We start from the raw sequence: 24,572 nt of genomic DNA on the forward strand, positions 1-24,572 counted from the left end.
GTTTGTTGCCAAGTCGAGCTGAAGCTATGCTTTGGTGCAAAAACAAACACTGATGAAATGGAGGTTTGGAAATGATTTTCCATTAAAAGAGAGATTCTTGATGGTAATGGGTTAGAAGGAGGGCTTCCAAATCAACAACATGTTAATGTTTATTTTCATCAGTCGAAAATGATGTGGTTTCGGCTTCTTTTAAAAAGGTTGTGTTCTTGACAGTATACCATCTTTTAGTTCCATTCACTTTCAAGCTCTTAGAAACACTATATGGTTGCAATTTGAAAGCACTACTCTATGGTGATTGCATTCTTGTTCTTCTGGGGTGTTAAAATTGTTTATGATGTTGGCTTGGCCATATTAAAACCTTGTGTTTGTTATGACTCAGAAGTTTTCTAAACATGGGGAAGGAAACCTATAAAATAATTCACAAATAAAATGAATATTTTATTAACAAATTGAGCTTATTATGATGGAAATTAACTTGGTCAGCTCACACGTAAAGTTTCTGTTAGCTTTGAAAATTCATGGCGAAATTTTATTTTGGAACTTCTTGAGTCACCATTTCTATAGGATCCAGGGTCTCACTTAAGACATTAATGCTTAAGTGGATCCTCTAACACCCTGTTTTTCCCAACTTAAAAATTTCATAAACAATTATTAGAGTAATCAACACATAAACGGAATGCTACACTTCTTAAAATCATAAATGAGATAATTAACTAATTATCTTTCCAAAAACCAACAACATATCAATTCAAACTTTGCAGCGGATTAAATTCATCAACATAAATAAGTCTTGGCACGCAGACCTCATCAAACATCTCATAAATATTCAGTTAAACAACTTAATCATAAATCAAATACGTAAGGAATGGAAAATAGCCACAAAAGATCTCATCTCGTTACGTATCAGAGCACCTAAAAGACTCAGTGAAGGATAACCACTCACGACAGCAAAGTAACAGCAACTACTCTCGATCACCTGCAAGTTACTCATACGAAGAGCAACATTTCCAAGCAGAAGGGGTGAGATTTCACAAAACAATAATATTAAACGTATAATTCAACAATTATAATTAACAACATGAAACCATCATCATAGATAATAACATATCATATATCACTTCATTAACGGTTCATATAAAGAATCACAACTTCAACATCTTAGCAAATTAACAACTTCGACTCGACAAATGCGACTCCAACTCGACTATGCAACTTAGACCTCTTATATGCATGTGGTACCAATCCAGGGAATCAAGCCCTCAACGTAATAAGTATTAATATACTTCCAGGGCATCAAGCCCTCAACTTAGTTGAGTTAAAGCTCCAGGGCATCAAGCCCCCAACAACCTCTTATATATATCCAATAGTTTGGAACATCATCATCTTAATCAACTTAGACTGACCCATGCAGCTTAGTTAAATAACAAACAACAACATAGGCACTATGCAAAACCAGCATGATATAACAATATCAAATGTAAGTCAACAACATCTCAAACATCAAACATAAACTCATGTAATGTATATGCAATTATATAACATTAACAACAACATTAGATTATATAATTCAGGCTTACTGAAACAACAACATCAAGACAAACAACTTAGTTCCTTACCTGTAAGATCAACTCACATCAACTCGTGCGACAAGGATCGCATTTAACCTAACAAAGCATTCTGTAACTGGGTAACTCGCGAGGCGAGGGCCTCTACTCGCCATGGCGAGTTCAGGTGTAACTCCCAAAAATCCATTCTTAAACTATTCTAGGTTCAATCTCATTCTAGAATCTTTTCTAATCATTATTACACATGTTCAGGCACTCAAAAACCTCTAAGGTCCAACTTAAGGGGCAAAACTACGAAACCATGTCGACTCTCTGGTCACACTCGCTGGGCGAGTGAATCTGCTCGCTATGGTGAGCTGCAAGGCATGACTCGCGAGGCGAGAAGGGGTTGCTCGCGAGGCGAGCGATGAAGTTCATCACTCGCTATGGCGAGGATCATCACTCGGGAGGCGAGTGATGAATGTAGGCTCGGGCAGAAGTGCAGTTTTCACGAAAAATCACCTATTCACATGGTTTTAAGCCTAACATTGATTCCTGTAATCATCTTATGACTTATCTAAGGTCTGTAAACAGTTTCTACATCAATCTAACAACTTTTCATCCATTAATCCTCAATTTCTCTCATTAACCCTAATTTTCCAACTTCTCTAATTCAATCCTACACTTGTTAATTATAACTATCAGAGTCATACCGATTAATAGAATTGCAGAGTTAGTCTCACCCTTACCTTAACAATGAAAATCGCAGCTCCCTATGTCACTTTCTCTTCTCTTGGTTTTTTCTCCCTTTTCTCCAAAAACTGATCGTACGTACTGTTTTTCTGAACTAGGTCTTCCCCTATTTATATCTCCTCCATCTATTTTATCTTATTTCTCTTTCTCCCCCAAAACTCTCTAAAATCTCAAAACAAACCTTCTACTCAATATTTATTTTATTTTCAAATCTTATTTTATTAAACAATAAAATAAGTAACAACACCTCATAAAATCACATCAATCATAAAAATCATATAAATCACCTTAAATCACACATATCATATAAATATATTTTAAACTCTTCTTAATAAATTTTAGACTCAATTAAATAATTAAATAACTCAAAACAGACGTTACAGACCCCACATTACTTTTGCTTAAAATAATCATTGTCATTGTACTATTGCTTTTTAATTGCAATTTACCTTGGCTTTTTAATGTTATTGGTGGGACCCATATAGACCTTTTGTTATAGGGTTTCCATTGGAGTGGTTGAGTATCTATTATGTACTATTATTAAAAACTTAAAAAAAAAAAAAAAATGTGTCCATGTGAGACCCGTTTAAGACCTCAAAATAGAGGTTCTCCATTGTGAATGCTCTAAGTGGCATGAAGAAACGTCTATTTATTATAATGTCTAAGTAGATTTTACAGAGTCGGGAATATGATGATTGTCGTACCAATGGTACTCTTTTAATTTGTATGTAGGTCTAGAAATGGGTCGAGTTGAGTCGAACCTATCTGAGCTAGACTCGATAAGAATTGGTTCGGCTCGAAACTCGACTCGAGTTCGATATGAACTTTTTTTATGGCTCAAATTCGGCTCGTTTAAAATTCACGAACAACTCGGTTCGACTCGTTAGGTTTATTAGTTCGAATAACTTCTTTAAAAAGCCATTTTATAATATATATATATATATATATTTGACCTTTATAACTTTTTAAAAGGCAAATATTAAATATTAATATCGTAACTGTGCCTCAATATCGTAACTGCTTTTGCTAACCATACACAGGAACCGTTTTATAGCTAACTATCCTCTCTATTGTTTTGAAATAACCGATGTGGGACTAAGATGTTGGTTTATAAGCTTAAACTAAGGGAGTACTATGTTACAACATTTTAGCATTCATTCAAAATAATAACCCACTTCTAATGAACCAATCGAGCCAACTAATGAACCAATCGAGTCGAACTATATACAGATCAAGTTCAGCTCATTTATTTAACGAACTTAATTTTCAGCTCAAGTTCAGCTCATTTGGTTCGTGAACCACGTTCAACGAGTTAATTGTCGAATCGAGTTCTAAACTATTATCGAGTTGGTTCGGTTCATTGCCAGCCCTATTTGTATGATTATTAGTTGTAACAGGGATTATTTTTAAGCGTGAAAATCCTAATTTTTAACGATGAATATTTACAGTGAAAACTGAAATAACGCGATACTGATTTGATATCGAAAGAGTGAAACTTGTATCTCTCTTTATATAATTCAGGAATTAATTTTAAAATTCAGCGATAGCTTTCTTTTTAAATAATTTAGAAATTACTAATTTTTAAAAACGCTATTTTAAACTCGTAACCGTGCATGCGAAAGTTGGCGTCTGTGAGTTTAAAATACGGTTTCGGCTGTGCGAAAGCAAACAGAACCTTTAAATTAAATTTCTACTAAAAATAACTTTTTGCACGTAAATTGATTATTTTTCAAACGGGGTTTTGAAGTTGTGAGTTGTACGCGCGAAAGCGGTCGAATAGATTACAATGTCAAAAATTCAGTGTCGTACACGTGAAAACTGGCGGCCTCTTTAATTTAATCATTTTTACGCGCGAAAGTATTTTCCTGTTACAATATTAAGATACAATTTAGCAAGCATCAAAAATCGACGCGAATTATATCCCGGTCTCTCAACGTTAAAATTAATTAAAAACAAAGTTATTTTCTCAATTTTGCAACAAAACTAATTAGGATCGCATTAGATAAACAATGTGGCGATAGATAACGGTACATGACATTGCTCTGAGTGGGATTCAACATCTTTTATACTAAAACTGATATTTCCGTGCACTTGCGGACCTATCACCAGCAAGAGTTAGTACAAAGGCGACAAAGTTAGAAGCCAAGGCTAGCTGCCAAAAGTAACAAGGTAATTACAATGAAATGCCCATACATATTAGTGGGTGTCGCCACCACTTATGGTAAGTGTAGGCAATGTTTATCGATTTAGCCTTCAGCCAAGTAAAAGAGTTAATGGTAGGGAAACCACCTAGCTGACCGAATTGGTAGTAGTGGTCACGAGCGTCAGCAGTGTCGACCGAAGAGATGTCGAGCCAACTATGAATAAGTGTCCATAGTTGGCTGAAATGACGGCAAGTAATGGAAAAAATGATCCGCCGACTCTTGAAAACCACAACCACCTACGCAAATATTTGCTTCATCTTGAATAATGCCCCTCGAAGTGAGATTATCTTTTGTTGAAAGACGGTTGCGGAAGAGGCGCCACATAAATAAATATATTTTGAGAGGGACGTGTTTGAGCCAAACAATAGTTGTAATAACCTGCTCAGTATGCTCTGATGATGCTGTGAATGTAACATCCCGAAATTTCTATCCATTATATATATGTCATCCATAGTATTTTTCTTGATTTATAATTTATTTGACAATTTATTTTATGCGTGAAAAATTTAAGACAAAACTTGACATTTTCTACTTGGTTAATTATTTAGTATTTGATTCCCTCCATGATTCAAACCATTTCTCTTTTTACAAATCATTTTGGTGTGAAAAAGAAAAGATAATAACTTCTTAGATGTTTTTATTCTAATCCTTATTTGCTGCATTTATTTTGTGATTTATTTTAAAGTTAATTTGGTATTATACTAATTATTAAATTAGTTAATTTAATTAGTTTTTGAGTTAGACACTGATATATAAGTACACGTTTAGTTAAAGGATAAGTACACGTTTTTTTTAAAGGATCTATATAGTATAGTTCTTTGGTTGCCTAACTGCTGAGTCAAATACCTTGCTTTTTGCATCCTAATTAATCGGTTCTAGTGGCTTTGAGTGGGAGAAATAATAGCAGTTATATATCCTTTTGCGTATAAAAAGTATAGGACGTGAGTGTAGGAGAGTTACCAGCCAGTTCTAACTCAGCCTATACATATGAGCATACGAGTTCATGGTGAAAATATTTCTATTTCATTGTCCAAGCTAAAGCCATACCATGTATTTCCCTTTCTCTCACACGTTGGATTAATTAGTTGGGTGAGTTACACATTGAAATCAGTTTCTTCCACCAATATAATTAGCCAAACCTAGAAGGCAAACTCCATCCCCCTCCAAATGACCATACGCAAATTGTTCCCTCTCACAATATTCTCTTATTACTTCCTATTCTTTGACTACACAAATCATTTTGTATACAAATATTTTCCAAGCTCATCAATCAATTCCTAGAGTTTATTCCTCACAAAATTCGTGTATGTCCTAAGGTACTCCATGTCCTATTTTCTAGTTTAATTTTATTCTCCAATCTCTAATCATGAAATTATTGTTTCGTGGAACTTACTTTTGTTTCCCCTGAACATGTTGTTGTGGAATTGTGACCGAGCATTCATTCACCGTTCGATCGGGTTAAATTTTAGAAAACATTTCCCAACATGTGGTTATTCGTTTTCAACGGAGTCTAGAGCGAGAGAAATCGTGCATGCTTTGAACCTGCAAATTTAGAGGACCTTGTAGTCGTTTGATTGGGAGGAAAGCTTATGAGGTAAGGGCTTTTTTCCCATATGTTCATACTAAGTACTAGGATGATGTTATGAATTAGAGGTAGAGATTCTTGTCTGTTAAGAAGAAAAACAACTAAAATATAAATTTATATGGTAAAATTTAACCATTTCAAAAAGTTATTAGTTTAATTATATTTTATATGATGTGTGTATGATAATGTTATGTAGAATGACATTTGCTTTATTTTCCTATGCATATATGTTTTTTTGTGGTGTTGGAAAAGAAGTGTTACATTTTTTTTATGAATTAAAGAAAAGAGAAAGATGAAAATGTGAGTTTGTGAAATGATGGACTTTTGGTTGTGTGTTTGATGATGCGTTAATATTTGACTATGCATTTGCCTTAGTGGCGGGTTAATAATATATCTCTTTGTGGTGCCTTAGTGGCGGGATAACATCATATTGCATTGTTGTGCCTAAGTGGCGGGATTTAGTCTTCATTTTCATGATCATGCATTAGCATATGCATCTGTGTGGTGCCTGTGTGGCGTGTTATTTATGTGTGGTGCCTGTGTGGCGGGATATATCCGGATCATATAGTATTTAAGAGCATGTATTTTACACATCATTGCATTGCATTAGGTCTGTTATACATCTATGTGTTGATAAGTGATTAAACATTTATATATACAAAAGAAATGTGTATGAACTTTACCTTAAAGACTTAAATGTATTTTTCTTATTTCTTTCTGATTGAGAAGTTTTGATACTATCTATTTTGTGGCATTGTTCTTGTACTTTGAGTTATGAACCAATTTGGATAAGGAAATTGACCCTTACACTAATATTTTAGGTACCAAAGAAGAGATGGTCTATGCTTTGAAGTTTTTGCTTGAAGTGCGTACGGGGGACATATTGGGTTTTTAATCGAATTGTAAATTTTAAAGGATATTATTTTAGTAATTTTCATTAAATTATGTTAAGATTTTTGTATAGATTTTGCTAAGAATTTATTATTAATGATAAAAAGGAAATAGTGGTCATTTTCGAAAATGAGAATGGATTAGGCGCAATGTCTTGGATCGAAATCCGGGATATGTTACTGTGAACATGTGATAAACGTCGCTGACTTAGAAAGCTTTGATTGGGTCAAGTAACCATTTCCAACAGTCATTAACACCATCCTGCAAAACAATGTTATGAAACAAAAAGCAACAGTTATTGAGAAGATCTTCCTCCCACGCAAATAACCTTTGTCTCCACTTCCACGCCTCTCCTCCCTCATCCCACCCTAAGTGTGCATCTCTGCCACCGTGCATGTTGGGTTTTCAATCAAAGCATACAAACGACTGAACCTATCACACAAGAGGATGTCACCTAACCACTTATCGGTCTAGAAATAAGTACTATTACCATCTCCGACCTCCCTAAAAATATTATCATCAAATCAGCCCCCCACCCTTATGCCTATACCATCACGAATACCCGCCATAGTCTCCTACCAAGCAGAACCTAACCTACCACCCTCCTTAATCCGCCACCCTTCTTCCTCATAACGAGCATTCAACATAACTATAACACAACCCTTCTTTATCAACCAACATCCTCCAACACCATTTACCTAGTAACGACAAGTTGAACTCCCTTAGCCTCATGACACCTAACCCTTCATCCTCCTTACTTCGAAAAAGAGTCCCAATTCACCTAAAATATTTTCCTAAAATCCCCACATCTCCCCAAAATAAATCTTATAAAAATAGATTTGATAGAAGAGATTACATGTGGGGGCCTTGAAGAATGAAATAAAGTAAACCGGGAGAGAAGACATGACAGACTTCAGCAGGATCAGACGACCATCGAATGAAAGATTCTTGCTTAAAAAATTGAATATAAATCTTCTAACTTAATTAATTAGAGGGATTTATCTCTGAATTGTACGAACCAACAAAAAATTGAATAAATAAGGCTAAGTTTGTCCAAAAAATTGTTGTATTTGATATGTTGCTCAATGAGTCACACAATATTAATTTTAAGGGAAACGCCACTTCAAGAGCTTGCTATTGGACTTCTCGTTTGTCGCTTATGCGTTGCACTATTGCATAGGCTTTGCGCACCCCACCATAAAATAAAAATTGCTATATTTTATAAAACCAACAACAAACGTACGAAACAACCTCTAAAAAAAAAAGACGTATGAAACAAATATTAGTTCATTATTAAAAAAAAAAAAAAAAAAAAAAAAAGGGGGTGTTCAGTTGGTTTTCCGCTTTTCATGTGTTTATTAGGGTTCTACATTTCACCTCAAATTTCCCTAGCAACGAGGAAAACTCCAACATGAGCCTCAACCCTCCATCTCAGCCACGGCGTCATCCGAACGCCTCACCATCGCTGGTATTCCTCCCTGACGAACTTATTGTCGAAGTGCTTTCCTTCCTTCCTGTCCAATCTCTCATACGGCTGAAGTGTGTGAGTAAATCATGGAAGTACCTCATATCCGAACCCTCCTTCGTCAAATTGCACCTTAAGAGAACTAAACAAGATGCAGTCCGCAAATTTGTATCATACAATATGTGGTCAATTGTATCACGCAATATGTCTTCCACGAATTGCATGGTCGTGACCTTCACAGTTTTCCGTTTGCTCGAGAACCCTCCCATCATTATCAATCTTTCAAAATATCCTTACTATCGACTCAAGGAAAAGGACTGCTTCCACATTGTTGGTTCCTGCAATGGATTGCTTTGCTTATTTGGCGGAACTGGCAATAGAGAGGACACTGGGGGGTATAGAGAGAATTGGCTTCGTTTTTGGAACCCAGCCACAAGGACAATATCAGAAAAATTAGATGGTGATGATGGCCTAGGTTTCCCTTTTAACTTCACGTTTGGTTATGATAATTCAACAGAAACTTATAAGGTGGTGTATTTCACTCCAAAAACAACAAACGTAAGAGTTTTCAGTTTAGGCAACAATGTTTGGAGAGATATTCAAAATTCCCCCGTGGTCCATCATCATCATCATCAATATCGCAAAATGAGTGTTGTGCATTTGAGTAGTAGTGTTAATTGGTTGGCAATTCACAATTATATCCGTGATGATTATTATTGCAAGGATATCGCTATTGAACAATTTATGATTATTTCACTTGATTTGGGCACCGAGACACATGCTAAGTTTCGGCCTCCTCACAGTTTCGTTGAAGTTCCCTTTGTTATACCAAATCTAAGTATGTTAAAGGATTGTCTTTGTTTTTCTCATGATTTCAAACAAACTCATTTTATTATATGGCAAATGAAGCAATTTGGAGTTCAAGAGTCTTGGACTCGGTTATTCAAAATTAGTTATCAGAATCTCCAAATAGATCATCCCTTTAATTACTTGTGCTTGTTGCCATTATGCCTTTTGGAGAAGAAGGATACACTGTTATTGATGAGAAATGATTTTGTTGAAAGACGACCAATTCTCTATAATTTGAGAGATAAGAGAGCAAAAAAGATCAATATACCTTGGTCGGCCAATGTTCATGATTATGTTGAAAGTTTGATTTCTTATGTTTGAAAGTAAGTTCCTTTACAACGATTTACTTGTTTGAATTTGTGCTAATATATGTATTTTATATAATAAGTTGTGTGATCATTTTATTATGATGACTTTGATTGTATTATTGAATTATTATGTATTTCATCTTATATTTATCAAAAGTTAAAAGACAATTTTACTTTACTTGTATGATCATGTTCTCACGGTGGCTTTGATTATATTTTTTAGTGATTATGTATTTGGTTATTGTTAATGGTTTGGCAATCTTTGAATCTACTGAATCTGGTTTGCAAATTCTTCTGTTGATGATTCTTCCAAAAACAAACTTATTATATCTTGAATATTCTTTATTGGTTTAATGAATTCTTCTCTTAAACTAAACTGAAGCATGGTTTAGTACACAACATGAGCGCATAAAACATTATTGGCTTAATGATGTGTTTCGTCCTTGCAATTATGCGTCATTTAAAAATTAGTCCTCTAATCGCTAATGCTGGCAATTTACCCTTGCATTGTTTAATCATTTAAAATTTCGTCCTTTGATCAACTTAATCACTGCCAAGTCATCAAATTAGCGAAATGGCATGAGAATGGACAAAAATACCCTCGTCATCCATTCGTGAAATGACATTTTTACCCCTGTCTTCATCTTCTTCTCATAATAAAGACGAGGGTATTTTGTCCATTCCCATACCATTTGGCTAATTTGATGACTTGGCAATGATTAAGTTGGTCAAATGACGAAATTTTAAATGATTAAACAATGCAAGGGTAAATTGCCAGGATTAGCGATTACAGAAACTAATTTTTAAATGACGCATAATTGCAAGGACGAAACAAATCATTAAGCCAACATTATTTAAATTGCAAATGCAACAAGGAGCCTTCACTACAAAAATACTATAATAATTAGAAAGGTGAAATAATTTAATGAACAAGTGATATATATATATCACTAGATGAGAAAAGCAAAACCAGAATCATCTTATTCCTTTCAACTCTAATTAATTTCATTTACTTCAAAACTTTGTACAGTCTACAGATATTATGCCCAAATAAATGAATGATCCTATTTCGTTGTTAAAGCATGAATATCTGTCCTAAATTTAAGTAACCCCCATGTTTCCTCTGGTGCAGGTTTCTATTCACGGTTGAAGGCTATTGTCGCACAATTAAGACTTTGATTTCAACTCAAATTTTTTGTACTGGTTTTTAATTGATCTATGATTCATATATACTAATATATGTGGAGAAAATACAACTTAAATATGGCCGTAATGCATATCGATCAGTGCATATAATTTTGTTTGTACGCTTCCGAAAGCATTCAAACGGGCTAATTTAAGTCTAGAATATCTTTTTAAGTTTCAATTTACACCTCTAAGCCAGTGATATGAACATATATGTGTGGCAATGTGGCTATGATTGTGTTCTTACTCTTGATGAGTTTATGATAATTAGGTTGCCTCTATAGCAAGCTTGATTGTGTTTCAATGCATGTTAATGTTATTATAATCACATTGAACGAAAAAGTCATCAGCTGCAACTCATATGGAAGTTATGTACTTAATTATTTTTCTAGACTAGAGTTAGAATTTTATATAGAAAGTAATATCTCTCGAATTTTAGTTGTCTTCGAATTTTTGATATATCATGTAAAATGATAGTTATTAGTTTATATATATAGTGACACCTCTTTCTTCCCTTCACAATCACTACCTAGTTGATTCGCCTCACAACGACCACAACTCTCATTTAATAACGAGATTTTACTGTCCAAACATTTGATCTTCAAAGATATCATATATTTTTCATACTGCAACGACCAAATCTTTTCTGTGTCATAGAGGCGTGACCTGTCTATCATAGCTGCAAAATTTGGATAAACTTTTTAGTAGCACAGTACAATGAGAAGAAAACGAAGAGCATAAATCATTTTTCTTTCAATATATATATATATATATATATACAAAAAAATATAAATGACAGAAATCCTAAATAAAAACACAATTGCCAAATTGAAATGATTTAACAGTCCCCGGCAGCGGCGCCAAAAACTTGATAGACTTTTAGCAAGTGTACTAAAATTATATCGAAGCAATAAAATTTATAAGTTCGTATCCACAGGGACTGTTTCAATTTCTACTCGGCAAAAGCATTAAAATAAAGGATATATTAAATTCAATGGTGCCCTAGGCAGTTGAGTTGATTGCATAAAAATAATAAATTGCAAGTAAATAAACTGGTTGAAAGATAATATGGAAAACAAATGATTAAGCTTTCGAATCCTCTATTGATCTCTGTGGTAGATAAATTCTCTAAGTTCTCAATGTAAATTCAGCCTTTACGACGGATTAACTTATTAACTTTGATCAATCTCTTGACTCAAAACCCTTTCCTAAGTTATAACATTTTAATCTCTTAAGCAGATTGAATAACCGCGGAAGCGATGTCAGAACGTTAATTCATATGTCATAACCCTCAATTTCCTATCTCTAGGTTCCTATGTTGAATTAAACAGAATTACTATTTCAGGATTAAAAGCTAGATTAGTAGTCATTCAATTCCTAAGATCAATTTATGTGATTGCAAGAAGTTAGGGTTAATAGTCATGCAAACAATCATATAAAAAGCAATGAACATAAATAATTCTGAATAAAGACTAAATTATATTGATAACAATAGAGTCAAAAGCTACGTGGGTTCAGAGATACAATAGATTCATCTTGACTTAATCAAAGAAATTAACTTGACATAGCAAATGAATAAACAACACGAATAAAAGAAATTACAACATAGATGTTTTGTTTTTCTTCGATCCTTGTGCCTTCTATTTCTTTATGTATGCGCAGCTTCCGTTTCCTGGCTCCTACCCTCCAAAACCGTGATTCTTTTCTGCCGAAACGTGAATGAATGGTAAAGTCCGTGGCTTCCACATATATAGCCTCTTAAAAACCAATTTTCTTCTTCAGCGTGTTCCATATCTTCTTGCTGTTTTCCAATTCTCTTAGGTCAACACACAATTGGTCAAAGGCCCATCATTATTTTCTTCTATTAGCACTCGCCAGCAAATCACGTTTTGTTGTGAGTAATAATCAGCAATTCTTCCTTATTTGACTCAATAAATCAAAAACGAAACTTTATTTAAAATGACTCTAAATTAAATACTAAACTAATAAAAATAGATTAAAACTTAATTAAAAAGACTTTAAAAATGTGATATGCCGGACTGTCATCACTGTGCTAGTCATGACACTAATCAATTTCAATTTCAATTTCAAAAGTATCATCCCCGGCGTGAAGCCGTGCTAGTCATGACACTAATCAACTTCAATTTCAATTTCAATTTCAAAAGTGTCATCCCCAGCGGTAGCTGTGCAAGTGGTGTCACCAGTCAATTTCAACTCTCAATAGTGTCATCCCTAGTGTGACTGACCAAGTTGTCCTTTCATTCTTACCTTTGTTAAGCTATCTCATCGATAGTTAGGTAAAAGTATCATTTGTCTTTGTTAAGCTATCATTTCAACGGTAGTTAGACGATGGTTTTTCTCTCATTCTTATCTTTGTTAAGCTATCTCATCGATAGTTTAGGTAAAAGTATCATTTGTCTTTGTTAAGCTATCATTTCAACGGTAGTTAGATTATGGTTTTTCTCTCATTCTTACCTTTGTTAAGCTATCTCATCGATAGTTAGGTAAAAGTTATCAGTCGTCTTTGTTAAGCTATCATTTCATCGATAGTTAGACGATGTTTTCTCTCATTCTTAACTTTGTTAAGCTATCTCATCGATAGTTAGGTAAAAGTATCATTTGTCTTTGTTAAGCTATCATTTCATCGGTAGTTAGACGATGTTTTTCTCTCATTCTTACCTTTGTTAAGCTATCTCATCGATAGTTAGGTAAAAGTATCATTTGTCTTTGTTAAGCTATCATTTCGTCGGTAGTTAGACGATGTTTTTCTCTCATTCTTAACATTGTTAAACTATCTCATCGATAGTTAGGTAAAAGTTATTAACCGTCTTTGTTAAGCTATCAGTTCATCGGTAGTTATACGATATTTTCTCTAATTCTTACCTTTATTAAAGTTATCTCATCGATAGTTAGGTAAAAGTATCAATCATCTCTGTTAAGCTATCAATACGATAGTAGACAGTCATTTTCCCCGGTGAAACTACATTCCCCTAGCAGAGTCGGAACCTTTTTCTTCAACGAATTTGGATATCCAGTTGTCACTTGTCAGTTCTCATCACAGTCAAATCATCTTTGTCATCCTGCATTCATAATTACATAATGAGCATTCACAACATCTTAGGTCAAAATTTGTGCACTTTTGTATTTAAGTCTCTTCGGCCCATCGAATCAAAGATTTCATCTTCAAATCTCTGGACGAAGAAACTTAAATAGGGGCATCTGTCATACCCCAATTTTTGACCCAAGATCCCGCTAACACCTTCCCTTTATGTAACTAACCCCGAACCCTAAATCTTTTCAAAATGGGGTAGTTTGAACTTTTTTCCCCCTTTTCTTAATAAAATTAAATGTTCAGCCGTAAAATAATTAGTGAGTCAAAAGCTAATCAAATAGCCTTGATCTCCGAAAAATGACGCGACAATGGGGAATACACAATATCTGGTTGGATAAATCTTGAGAGGAAAATATAAATAAAGATATAAAATATAAGCTTTTATTTTGTAGTTAGGCATCACACAAGTATTTTTTGGTTACATAACATTTGGTTTGTAACGATTGAATAATTTCTACTTTAAATTTTATGTTTAAAAATTGTGTTGTTCGTTTCTATTAAAGTATTTATTATATACGATCATGAGTGCATGTTTATATCAATTTCATACCATATGTATGTATCAGCCAAAAAACAATGTTTTTGTCTCTATGCTGACACAGTTCGGATTATATAGTCTGAAACGTGTCTTTTATTACTCCAAAATTTGTCATTTCTGGGTTGTTAAAACACTTTTCAGATTCTAAAATCCTAACTGATTTAAGGCTTTTCAGACTATATAATCTGAAACGTAGTTATTACTGAGACGTCACAAATATCTCTAAGGCGTTGTCTTCCAACAGTTCCGGAATTGTTCAGATTATATAATCTAACCCTCTTTCGAATTATATAATCCGAACAAAGGGTGTTTTTGGAAGAAAAAAGTAGGGCATGTGAGAATGCAATTGAATGGGAAAAGTAATTGCCTTTTTATATAAGCATAGTTAGCTAAAAAGACTAAGGCAGAAGCCATAAAGAAATTAGGCTTATCAGACATACTTAAGTAAATATGAATAATATATTTTTATTACTATTTTTTATGTAAATATGCAATATATTTTTTGTAATATATTAGCCTTTTTATAAATTTGTTGTTTTAAATTTATTAATCTACTTTAATTTTTAATTTATTGTATATTTTATTGGTAAACCAACGATATCATCAGTGCGGAATTGCAGAGATTAATCCTCTCGAGGTAACTGAGATAAGGGGTGGCAAAACAAGTCTGATCCGTCGAATCGCTGTGTTTAACCCGCCATTTTAAGCGGATTAGGGTGAGGTTTTAAGCCCACCCACAATATTTGGCCCACCTCATTTAACCCGCTGAAAAGAGCAGGCCGTGGTAGGGCTGGCTGGCTTGTGGAATTATTAAAAAAATATTTATTTAAATTGTATTGTACTAATAAATATAAGTGATCCATTTTTAAGGCACAAAATAATTGGAAAATTCTTTATTGGAATTGTTTTTCTCTTTAGGCGGAAATATAATGGGAATAAAATGATTATGAAAAAATAAAAATGACTTTTCTTAAAGGTAGCATATATTTTTAATAACATTTGTGTCAAAAATAAACGATTTTTATAAAGGTGTTTGTTGGAGAGAAAGTATATCAATTGTTTGTTAGTGGACAAAAATATGGGATCAAATTTATTGAAAAGAGAAAATATGTTCCAGTAATACGTAAGCCGACCCTAGTTTTCTTCACCTTCTCTCTAAGTTTTCTTTCTCCTTCATTTATCGAAGAGGGATGGTTTTTGGTCATTTTTTGACCTAGAATCACGTGCATCTTTTTCCCCTTTCTTTCAATTTAAATAAGTGGTGTTCACACATATCAAATTCTACATTTTGTGTTTTTTTTGTTTGTGATTTCATCGTCTGGGTGCGACGTTGTGTTGTCCGTTGTCTTGTACGATGTTTGATTTCGTGTCTTGTTGCTGTGTTTGTTTGATACCTATTGAAAGATCAACTTCAGTCAATTACAAATTCAATCAATGACTTGGGTGTCAACGTTGTTGTGTATGCTATTAATTTGAATGTTGTGAGTTTATTCACCGATTCACCTTTTACATTTTTAGCAATGTTCAACATGTTATTATATTTGATGTACTCTGTAATGGAATGGAAAAAAACTATGTTCCAAAAAAGTAAGAATTTATTGGTGGATTAAATAGAATAAAAATCTTTTTTTATTTTCGTCAAACTACAAAAGCATTACAACGTTTGTCAAAAAAATAAAACAAAACAAAAGTATTAGGGTTCAGCGTTTCAGCTCCAATTCTCCAAACGGCGCTGTATTGGTAATAAGAAAACTCCAATATGAATCTCCTCCCTCCATCTCAGTTGCAGGCATTCCTCCCCGACGAACTTATCACAGAAGTGCTTTCCTTCCTTTCTGTCAAATCTCTCATGCGGCTGAAGTGTTTGAGTAAGTCATGGAAGTACCTCATGTCCGAACCCTACTTCGCCAAATTGCACCTTAACAGAACTACACAAAATGCAGTCCGCAGATTTGTATCATAAGATGCGCATTTCACGTCTTACAAGGCCATGTTCTTCACAGTCTTTCCTTTGCTCAAAAACCCTGCAAGAGATCCTTACTATCAACTGACGGACAAGGATTGCCGCTACATCATTGGTTCCTGCAATGGATTGCTTTGCTTATTCGGCGGAAGTGAGTATAGAGCGGACGAAGGAGGGTATAGAGAGAAATGAATTCGTGTTTGGAACCCGGCCACAAGGACAATATCAGAAAAATTAGATTTGGATGATGGCCTAGATTTCCCTTCGCATTTCAAGTTTGGTTATGATAATTCAACAGAAACTTATAAGGTGGTGTATTTCACTCCAGAGACAACAAATGTAAGAGTTTTTAGTTTGGGCGTTAATGTTTGGAGAAATATCCAAGATTCCCCTATGACTCATCATCTTCGCCGGTGGAAGGTTGTGTATGTGAGAGGTAGTGTTAATTGGTTGGCAATTCACAATTACATTGGTGATGATTATAATTGCAAGGGTATTACTATTGAGCAATTTGTGATTATTTCACTTGATTTGGGCACTGAGGCACATACTAAGTTGTTGCCTCTGAAGGTGAAAAACACAAGAGGGGGGGGGGGGGGGGGGTTGAATTGTGTTTTCTTTTTCTCTTAAAAAATACTTCTTCTGATAAAACTTCAGAAGCAGTTTGATTGCTTCTGATGAAATGATCAGAGTCAGATTGCAGCGGAAAAGAACAGAGCAGAGAAAAGAAAGACAAAGACACAAGCAGTTATCCTGGTTCCTTCCACAACACGGAAGTAGTCCAGTCCCCCTTGCACTTCCAAGGAGATTTCACTATAATCACAAAGATTACAACTGCTCAATACTTTCTAAGTATGAGACTTCACAAAAATGCTCAAGCATGCATGCAAGAGTCTTCCAATGCTCAAGCACTAAGCAAGAGACTTCTAATGCTCAAGCACGCAGGCAAGAGACTTCTAATCAAACAAAAATACAGAGAATTGAGTTTGAATTGAACACTTGATATACAATCAGTGGTGTTCACAATACAATACAGAAAAGACTCTAGACTTTGAATTTCTAAGATGTATCAAATCAGTGCAGAAATTCAGTGTGCTTTGTAGAATCAAATTGACAGAGTTTTGGCGCTTTTGAACTTATGTATCTCTATCTATAATCTTCAAGTCTTCACTCCTTTATATAGAGGCGTGAAAGAGACGTTGAGATAATCAGCACGTCTAAAGAGTCGTTTGAAATCCTTTGATTATCCACCAGTGATCCTTTGCCTGATTTGGGTGTAGTCCTTTGAAGAATAAGCTTCAAATTCATTCCCATCTTGAGTGTACAAATTCTGCAGGCATGACTGTCGTTTTGTCTTGTAGCGTAGACAGAAAACAGAGTAGTGGAGGTAGTGGTTGTACACTTGTACTTTGTCAACTCTATTAATGAGAGACAAGTGCTCAGTGCTATCCATATATTCGTTGATACCTCCCTTTCAATTCTTCGTTCTTCTTTGATAAGACTGAATTGAGAATCAGCTACTTTGAATCTTCAGTTTGATTAAAGGATCAAACGTAGCTTCTGGTGAAGATATTGCTTCTGATGAAAACTTTTGCTTCTGATGACCTTCTGCTTCTGATGACGTCATCTCTTCAGAAGCACTTCAGCTTCAGGAGCAGTTTTCTTCAGATGCTCAGAATTTCTTTTCCTTTCCATTGTTCTTCCAAGACCTATTGAAATAACTTGAGTAGCCTTTGGTCCTGTACACTTGAACAATTATTAGTAATAACCAATTGACAATTTTTAATACCTTGTTATCATCAAAACTTAATAAGGTTCATTGTGAAACACATTTTGTTCCAACAATCTCCCCCTTTTTGATGATGACAAACAATAGTATTTAAAATGTTCAATTGTTGTTGATCTAATTAATAAGTTGACCACTGGGATAGAGGTTTGTAAGCTCCCCCTGAGTCTAATAGATCTTTAAGGTGAGGTTTGTAAGCTCCCCCTGAGTCTAATAGATCTTTAAGGTGAGGTTTGTAAGCTCCCCCTAAGTTCTATTCTTATTAATTAAATTTCAATAAAATACTCATAAAAATCAAATCAGAAGTATTTAAAAGAAATTTAGAAGTGGTTATAGTGGGGCTCAGTGCCTTAAAAATACTATACATTTACTCCCCCTTTTGTCGTCAACAAAAAGAATAGAAACAAAAGAAAGAGTATCAGAGCAAAACAAAACAAAAGAATAAACATATAACCTTTAAAAAATAGTATTTCAGAGCAAGCAGCATTAAAAACAGTAAATATCATCAGAGTTATAGCTTGTAAAACATATTGAAGGTGAAAAAGCACAAGATCCAGAAACAATGATAATATATATATAGAAAAGTTGAGATACAAATGCAGTGCAACTAAAGTACGTAGAACAAGAATTAAAACAAGCAAAAAAAAGGTGTGCAACTAAGGTTGGGTTTGCTTGTACATCTGTTCCAATAGATACTTGATTTGCTCATCCTTCTTTTTGAGTAGCTCATCCTTTTCCCTCATTCTTCTTTTATACCCAGCATGAATTCTGGTTGCCCTTGTGATGTACTCTTCTTCTGGATAGAAAGGAGTGATGTCCAGCAGAGGCACGTAATTCAGCTCTTTCACTCTAGCTGCTTCATGCATATCATCCAACATCTTTTGCAGCATGGCAGAGTGAGATGAGACACACTTAGAACTTAGCTTATCCAGCAGGTCATCAAAACTCTTTTTCAGATCCATCCATTGATCAAGATAGTGAATAGGAGGTACAGGAACTGTTCTGCGAAGAATCAGTGTCTGAATCTCATCACTAAGCTTGATTAACTGTTCATCTATATACTCAGATTCAAGGATAGAGTCAGGGATGGTTGAAGGTTCAGATTGAGTTGTATGAGATGTGGAGGATTGGTCAGAGGCTGTTTGTTGGTCAGAAGAAGTTAGGTCAATTATTGGTGGTTTTGGTTGATGTTCTGGTTCTGTTGATTGATGGTCAGAAGCAACTTGTTCAGAAGCATCTTGTTCAGGAACAGTTTGTTCAGGAACAGTTTGTTGGTTTTCTAACACAGTCTTTCCAGGGACTGTCTTAGAGGCCTTTGTAGGTGTAGGTTGCATTTCACCACCTAAGTGTTTTTCTAAATTGTGAATGGTTGAGGATTCTTGTTGTTGGGGGATTTCTGAAGTAGTTGCTTCTGAAACTACTTCAGAGGCTCTTTGTGGAGTTTGGTTAGGTTCTTGGTTGGGTTCAGGTTGTTGTACACTAACAGGTTCTGGAATATCTGGATATAGTGGATGAGTAGTAGGCAAATTGAATTTCTCACACAGTTTAATCCTATTTTTGGAAAATTCTATTTGAGTTCTCTCATAGTCAAGTGTTCCAAATTCTGTTAGTTTGGTAGGTTTGGTTTTTAGAAGCTTGTCTATGTGTTGGCTAAGGGGTTGGTCATCTGATTCTGTTGATGATGAAGAGGGTGAAGAGGGTAGAGATGGAATCTGAGTATAGATGTCAGGTTTGGATGAATTACCTGAAGATTGAGCTTCTGGAGCTTTTGAAACTGGTTCTGATGAAGTTGCTCCTGAAGCTTGCTTATTCTTCAAGGCTTGAGAAAGCAGAGCTGCTCCATACTGAACAGTTTCTTGCTCTAACTCAGACGCTAAAGCAGCAATGTCAGGAGTAGGCACATACCCTGCAGCCTTGAGACGCTCATCCCTTTGCTTCTCATACAGTTCCTTCATCCTTTTCTTTTCTGCTATCTTGGATGCAGAATACTCCCTAGCATATTGCTTTAATTCTTCAGTCATTTCAAAACTGGGCATGACTATAGGCTCAGAAGTTATTGTCCTTTTTGCCTTCTTGGGGCTTGAGTCTTCATCCCAGTTTTCTTCCAATTCTTCCAACATTTCTGCCCTTCGTCCTTCAGCTGTCTTCAGATTCCTTGAAGATCTCTTCCTTTTGATGGTCTTAAGAGCAGCTTCTCTTTTCTTTTTGGGACTTAGAGGCTCTTCAGAAGCAGCTTGCTCAGAACCTGTTTGTTCAGAAGCAGGCTGTTCTGCTGTTTCTTGAGCATTCCTTGTCCTTTTTGTGATAAGAGGGACATTATCCAAATCCTCCACTTCCTCAAGAATGGTGGATAGAGTTGATTTTTCCTTCTTGGCTTTCTGATGCTTCTGAGCACCCTTCTCAGTAGCATCTTCAGCAAGGTATTCTTCCTTGGTGATCTGCTTCTTCTTAGATTTTCTGCCTTTGGCCACAGGCAGATCACCACCATACATTTCTTCAGGGACATCTTTCAAGCTGATCTTCAGATTGTAGGTTTTGTAGAAGTCCAAGATGTAGGCTCTCTGCACATCCAGGGGATCCTTCTTGCAGATGGGGATGTGATGAGTGACTAGATCAGATATTGCATCAGATTCATGCATATCAGAATCTAGTTTCTTGTGAGCATTTGCTGGAATCAATTTCATCTTCACAAGTGTTGATGCATTGATTATCTTCCCAGTTACTGCTCCCAGCTTCTGGTTATCATAGATGCCCACATCCTTCAAGGCACTTAGAAGTCCTCCTTCTTGAAAGATTACAGAGAGTAGTCTTCCATAAGGAACAAACTTTCTGTTTTCCATTTGACTCTTCTTTAGTTCCTTGATCATGTATTTGAACATGTACTTTGGAACATTCATCGTTGTTTCCTGAGTGATGGTGTGATGCAGAAAGACTTTGTGACCAAGAGAGGGTTGATCACTTCCTCCACCTTTGGGAAAGATGTTTTCATTCTGGATCTTCAGCAGCATTTTCTTCTCAATGCTCAAAGTGCTGTAAGGTTGAGCAACCTTAGACCCATAGATAGTCTCATTGACAATTTCCTTCCAAGAGCTGGTTCTTGGATTAGGAATTTCTTCTCCAAAGTATTTGCCAGAAGTATCCCTTCCCATGGCTTGAGCAATAATCTGCTCATTTATGGTTACAGGAATACCCATGACATTTGATCTAATCTATGTGCCGGTGAAGGAGAGTAGACCCATTTCTTCTCTGGTTTTTCCCTTTAGAGTAGGATCAACCAGAATCAGTTGAGCTTCTTCCTGTCTAGCAGCTTCAATGTCAAAGACTGAAGCCCTTACCCAGAATTGTCTGACCAGAACTTCATAAGTTGGACCATTGAGAAGACTGAAGTAACCCATCATCTTCTGCTTCTTGTAGAATCTTACCAAGTCGCACCCATGGTGAGTTAGAGAAGCGAAATCCACTGGATTTTCCGCTTGAATGATTAACTCCCATTCCTCAATAGACATAGTTCTTCCTTTGATCTCATATGCTAGAGTATCTATATCCATATTTGATGAAGAACCACCAGCAGAACTTGAAGATGCCATAGATTTGAAGTAGTTTTAGGGTTCTAAGGTGTTTTGAGAGGATGAGTGAATGCGCTTACTTTCGCAGAGGGTTGAGAAGAAAATAGAAAGTGTTTGTTGTGAAGTGAGTAGTGTGTGAATTGACTTAGTGTTTTTAATAAAACGTTTGCAATTCAGAAGGGACAAACAAACACAACATTAATGACAAATTGGGGGCGCGTGTAAGTATGTTAAAAAGCGAATGAAACATCATTGCCCTTTTTGTTATACTCCAATACAAATAGACCACGTCAGAGACTCTTCAGAAAACTACCTTTTGGGTAATGGGACAGCTGTTACATAAAGTAACTACCAACGTTCCCACTAACCATGCTATTCAGAAGCAAAGAATAACACTTCTGAAGTTTTAGTGCTGACGTCATCTTCAGAAGCACATTTTCCTCAGAACCTCAGTTAAGAGCTTCTGATGAACCAAATGCTTCTGAATAAACTTCAGAACCAAACTTCTTATTCAGAGGCAAGCAATTTTTCAATCAGACACAAAATGCATGTTCAAATTTTTCTTAATAAAATCAAATCTTTCAACAGATAAAGGTTTTGTAAATATATCAGCCCATTGATGTTCAGTATCAATGAATTGTATATCTAAAATCCCTTTTTGAACATAGTCTCTGATAAAATGGTGTTTGATTTCAATATGCTTGGCTCTTGAATGTAGAATTGGATTCTTTGACAAACAAATAGCAGCAGTATTATCACAATAAATGGGAATACTGTTAGCATTAATCTGATAGTCTTCCAACTGATGTTTCATCCAAAGTAGTTGTGTGCAACAACTTGCAGCTGAAATGTATTCTGCTTCTGCTGTAGACATAGCAATAGTTGCTTGTCTTTTGCTTGCCCAGGATATCAGATTCTCTCCCAGGAATTGACAATTTCCACTGGTTGATTTTCTTTCAATCCTATCACCAGCATAATCAGCATCACAGAATCCAATCAACTTATAATCTAGGGATTTCCTATACAGGAGTCCAAGATTAGTTGTTCCTTTCAGATACCTGAAGATTCTCTTAACTGCAGTTAAATGAGATTCTCTAGGATCTGATTGAAATCTTGCACACAAGCATACACTGAATAAAATATCAGGTCTAGATGCAGTGAGGTATAACAGAGAACCAATCATACCTCTGTATAGCTTCTGGTCTACTACTGTTCCAGTATCTTCTTTGCTTAAGGTGCAGGTTGGATGCATTGGAGTGTTCATCACTTTACAATCTTCTAGCTTGAACTTCTTCAGAAGCTCCTTTGTATATTTTGTTTGATGAACATATACTCCTTCTTTACTTTGGTTGATTTGAATTCCAAGAAAGAATTTCAATTCTCCCATCATACTCATTTCAAATTCATCCTGCATTAACTTAGAAAATTCTTTGCAAAGAGATGCATTAGTAGAACCAAATATTATATCATCAACATATATTTGCACAATCAAAATATCTTTCTTAAGAGTCCTTCTGAAGAGTGTTGTGTCAACTTGTCCTCTTTCAAAATCATTTTTAATTAAGAAATTACTTAGTCTATCATACCAAGCTCTGGGAGCTTGTTTCAAGCCATATAGTGATTTCTTAAGTTTATAAACATGGTTAGGATGCTTAAGATCCTCAAACCCAGGAGGTTGTTTAACATACACTTCTTCTTCAATGACACCATTAAGAAAGGCACTTTTGACATCCATTTGATATAATATTATGCCATGATTAATTGCGTAGGATAGAAGTAACCTGATTGCTTCCAATCTTGCAACTATAGCAAATGTTTCAGTGTAATCAATGCCTTCTTGTTGACTGTAGCCTTGAGCAACAAGTCTGGCTTTGTTTCTGGTTACTTCTCCTTGTTCATTCAGCTTGTTTCTGAATACCCATTTTGTTCCAATAATGTTCTTCTGAAAGGGTTTGGGTACCAGATCCCACACATCATTCCTTTGAAATTGATTTAGCTCTTCTTGCATAGCTAATATCCATCCATCATCTGAGAGAGCTTCTTCAACAGTTTTAGGCTCAATTATTGAAAGCAGTCCTATTAATGACTCTTCTTGTCTAAAATGTGATCTTGTTCTTCTAGGACTATCTTTGCTTCCAATGATTAGCTCCTCAGGATGTAAAGATTTGTGCTTGAATTTAGGTTGAATAACCTGCTGAGTGTTATCTTGAAAGTCCTCAGAAGCACTTTCATTCTGTACTTTTGGGCTAGGTTCTGCTTCTGAATTAGACTCAGCTTCTGGAGTGATTTCAGCTTCTGGACTAGATTCAACTTCTGTATACTTTTCAGAATCAGAAGGTTGATCAGATTCTGATGCATCTTCAGAATCAGTTGTACCTGCATTACTTTCACTTTGCTCTGAAGTTTTACTTCCAGGCTCTCTATCATCAAATTTTACATGCATAGATTCTTCAACACATTGTGTTTCTGAATTATACACTCTGTATGCCTTTGACCTTTCAGAGTAACCTAAAAAGATTCCTCTTTGAGCCTTGGCATCAAATTTCTTCAGATAGTCTTTAGTGTTTAAGATGTAACAAGTACATCCAAACTGATGAAAGTAAGAGATATTGGGTCTTCTTCCTTTAAAGAGTTCATATGCTGTTTTCTCCAACATAGGTCTGATATAGATCCTATTTTGAATATAACATGAAGTATTGACTGCTTCTGCCCAAAAATGTTTAGCTAAGTTGTTTTCATGGATCATGGTTCTGGCCATTTCTTGTAAGGTTCTGTTCTTTCTTTCTACAACCCCATTTTGTTGTGGAGTTCTAGGAGAGGAAA

The 24,572-nt window shown here is 35.2% G+C and overlaps 1 protein-coding gene across 1 annotated transcript; it reads left to right on the top strand.

Annotated features, from left to right (window-relative positions):
- The first annotated feature begins 8,388 nt into the window (after positions 1 to 8,388).
- Positions 8,389 to 10,778, top strand: LOC11410922 (F-box/kelch-repeat protein At3g06240). Its single transcript, XM_039827952.1, has 2 exons — positions 8,389 to 9,280; positions 10,732 to 10,778. The coding sequence occupies exons 1-2, from the start codon at positions 8,389 to 8,391 to the stop codon at positions 10,776 to 10,778; spliced, it is 939 nt and encodes a 312-aa protein (XP_039683886.1).
- Positions 10,779 to 24,572: the final 13,794 nt, after the last annotated feature.

This window comes from Medicago truncatula, chromosome 7, assembly GCF_003473485.1.
Source record: "Medicago truncatula cultivar Jemalong A17 chromosome 7, MtrunA17r5.0-ANR, whole genome shotgun sequence".
NCBI lineage: Eukaryota > Viridiplantae > Streptophyta > Magnoliopsida > Fabales > Fabaceae > Medicago > Medicago truncatula.

What these genes read in the sequence shown, in the direction of transcription:
- LOC11410922 (XM_039827952.1), top strand. Translation starts at nt 8,389, where the DNA reads ATGAGCCTCAACCCTCCATCTCAGCCACGGCGTCATCCGAACGCCTCA. An exon ending in CTTTGTTATACCAAATCTAA is followed by an intron (nt 9,281 to 10,731) that starts GTATGTTAAAGG and finishes CCTCTGGTGCAG; the next exon opens with GTTTCTATTCACGGTTGAAG.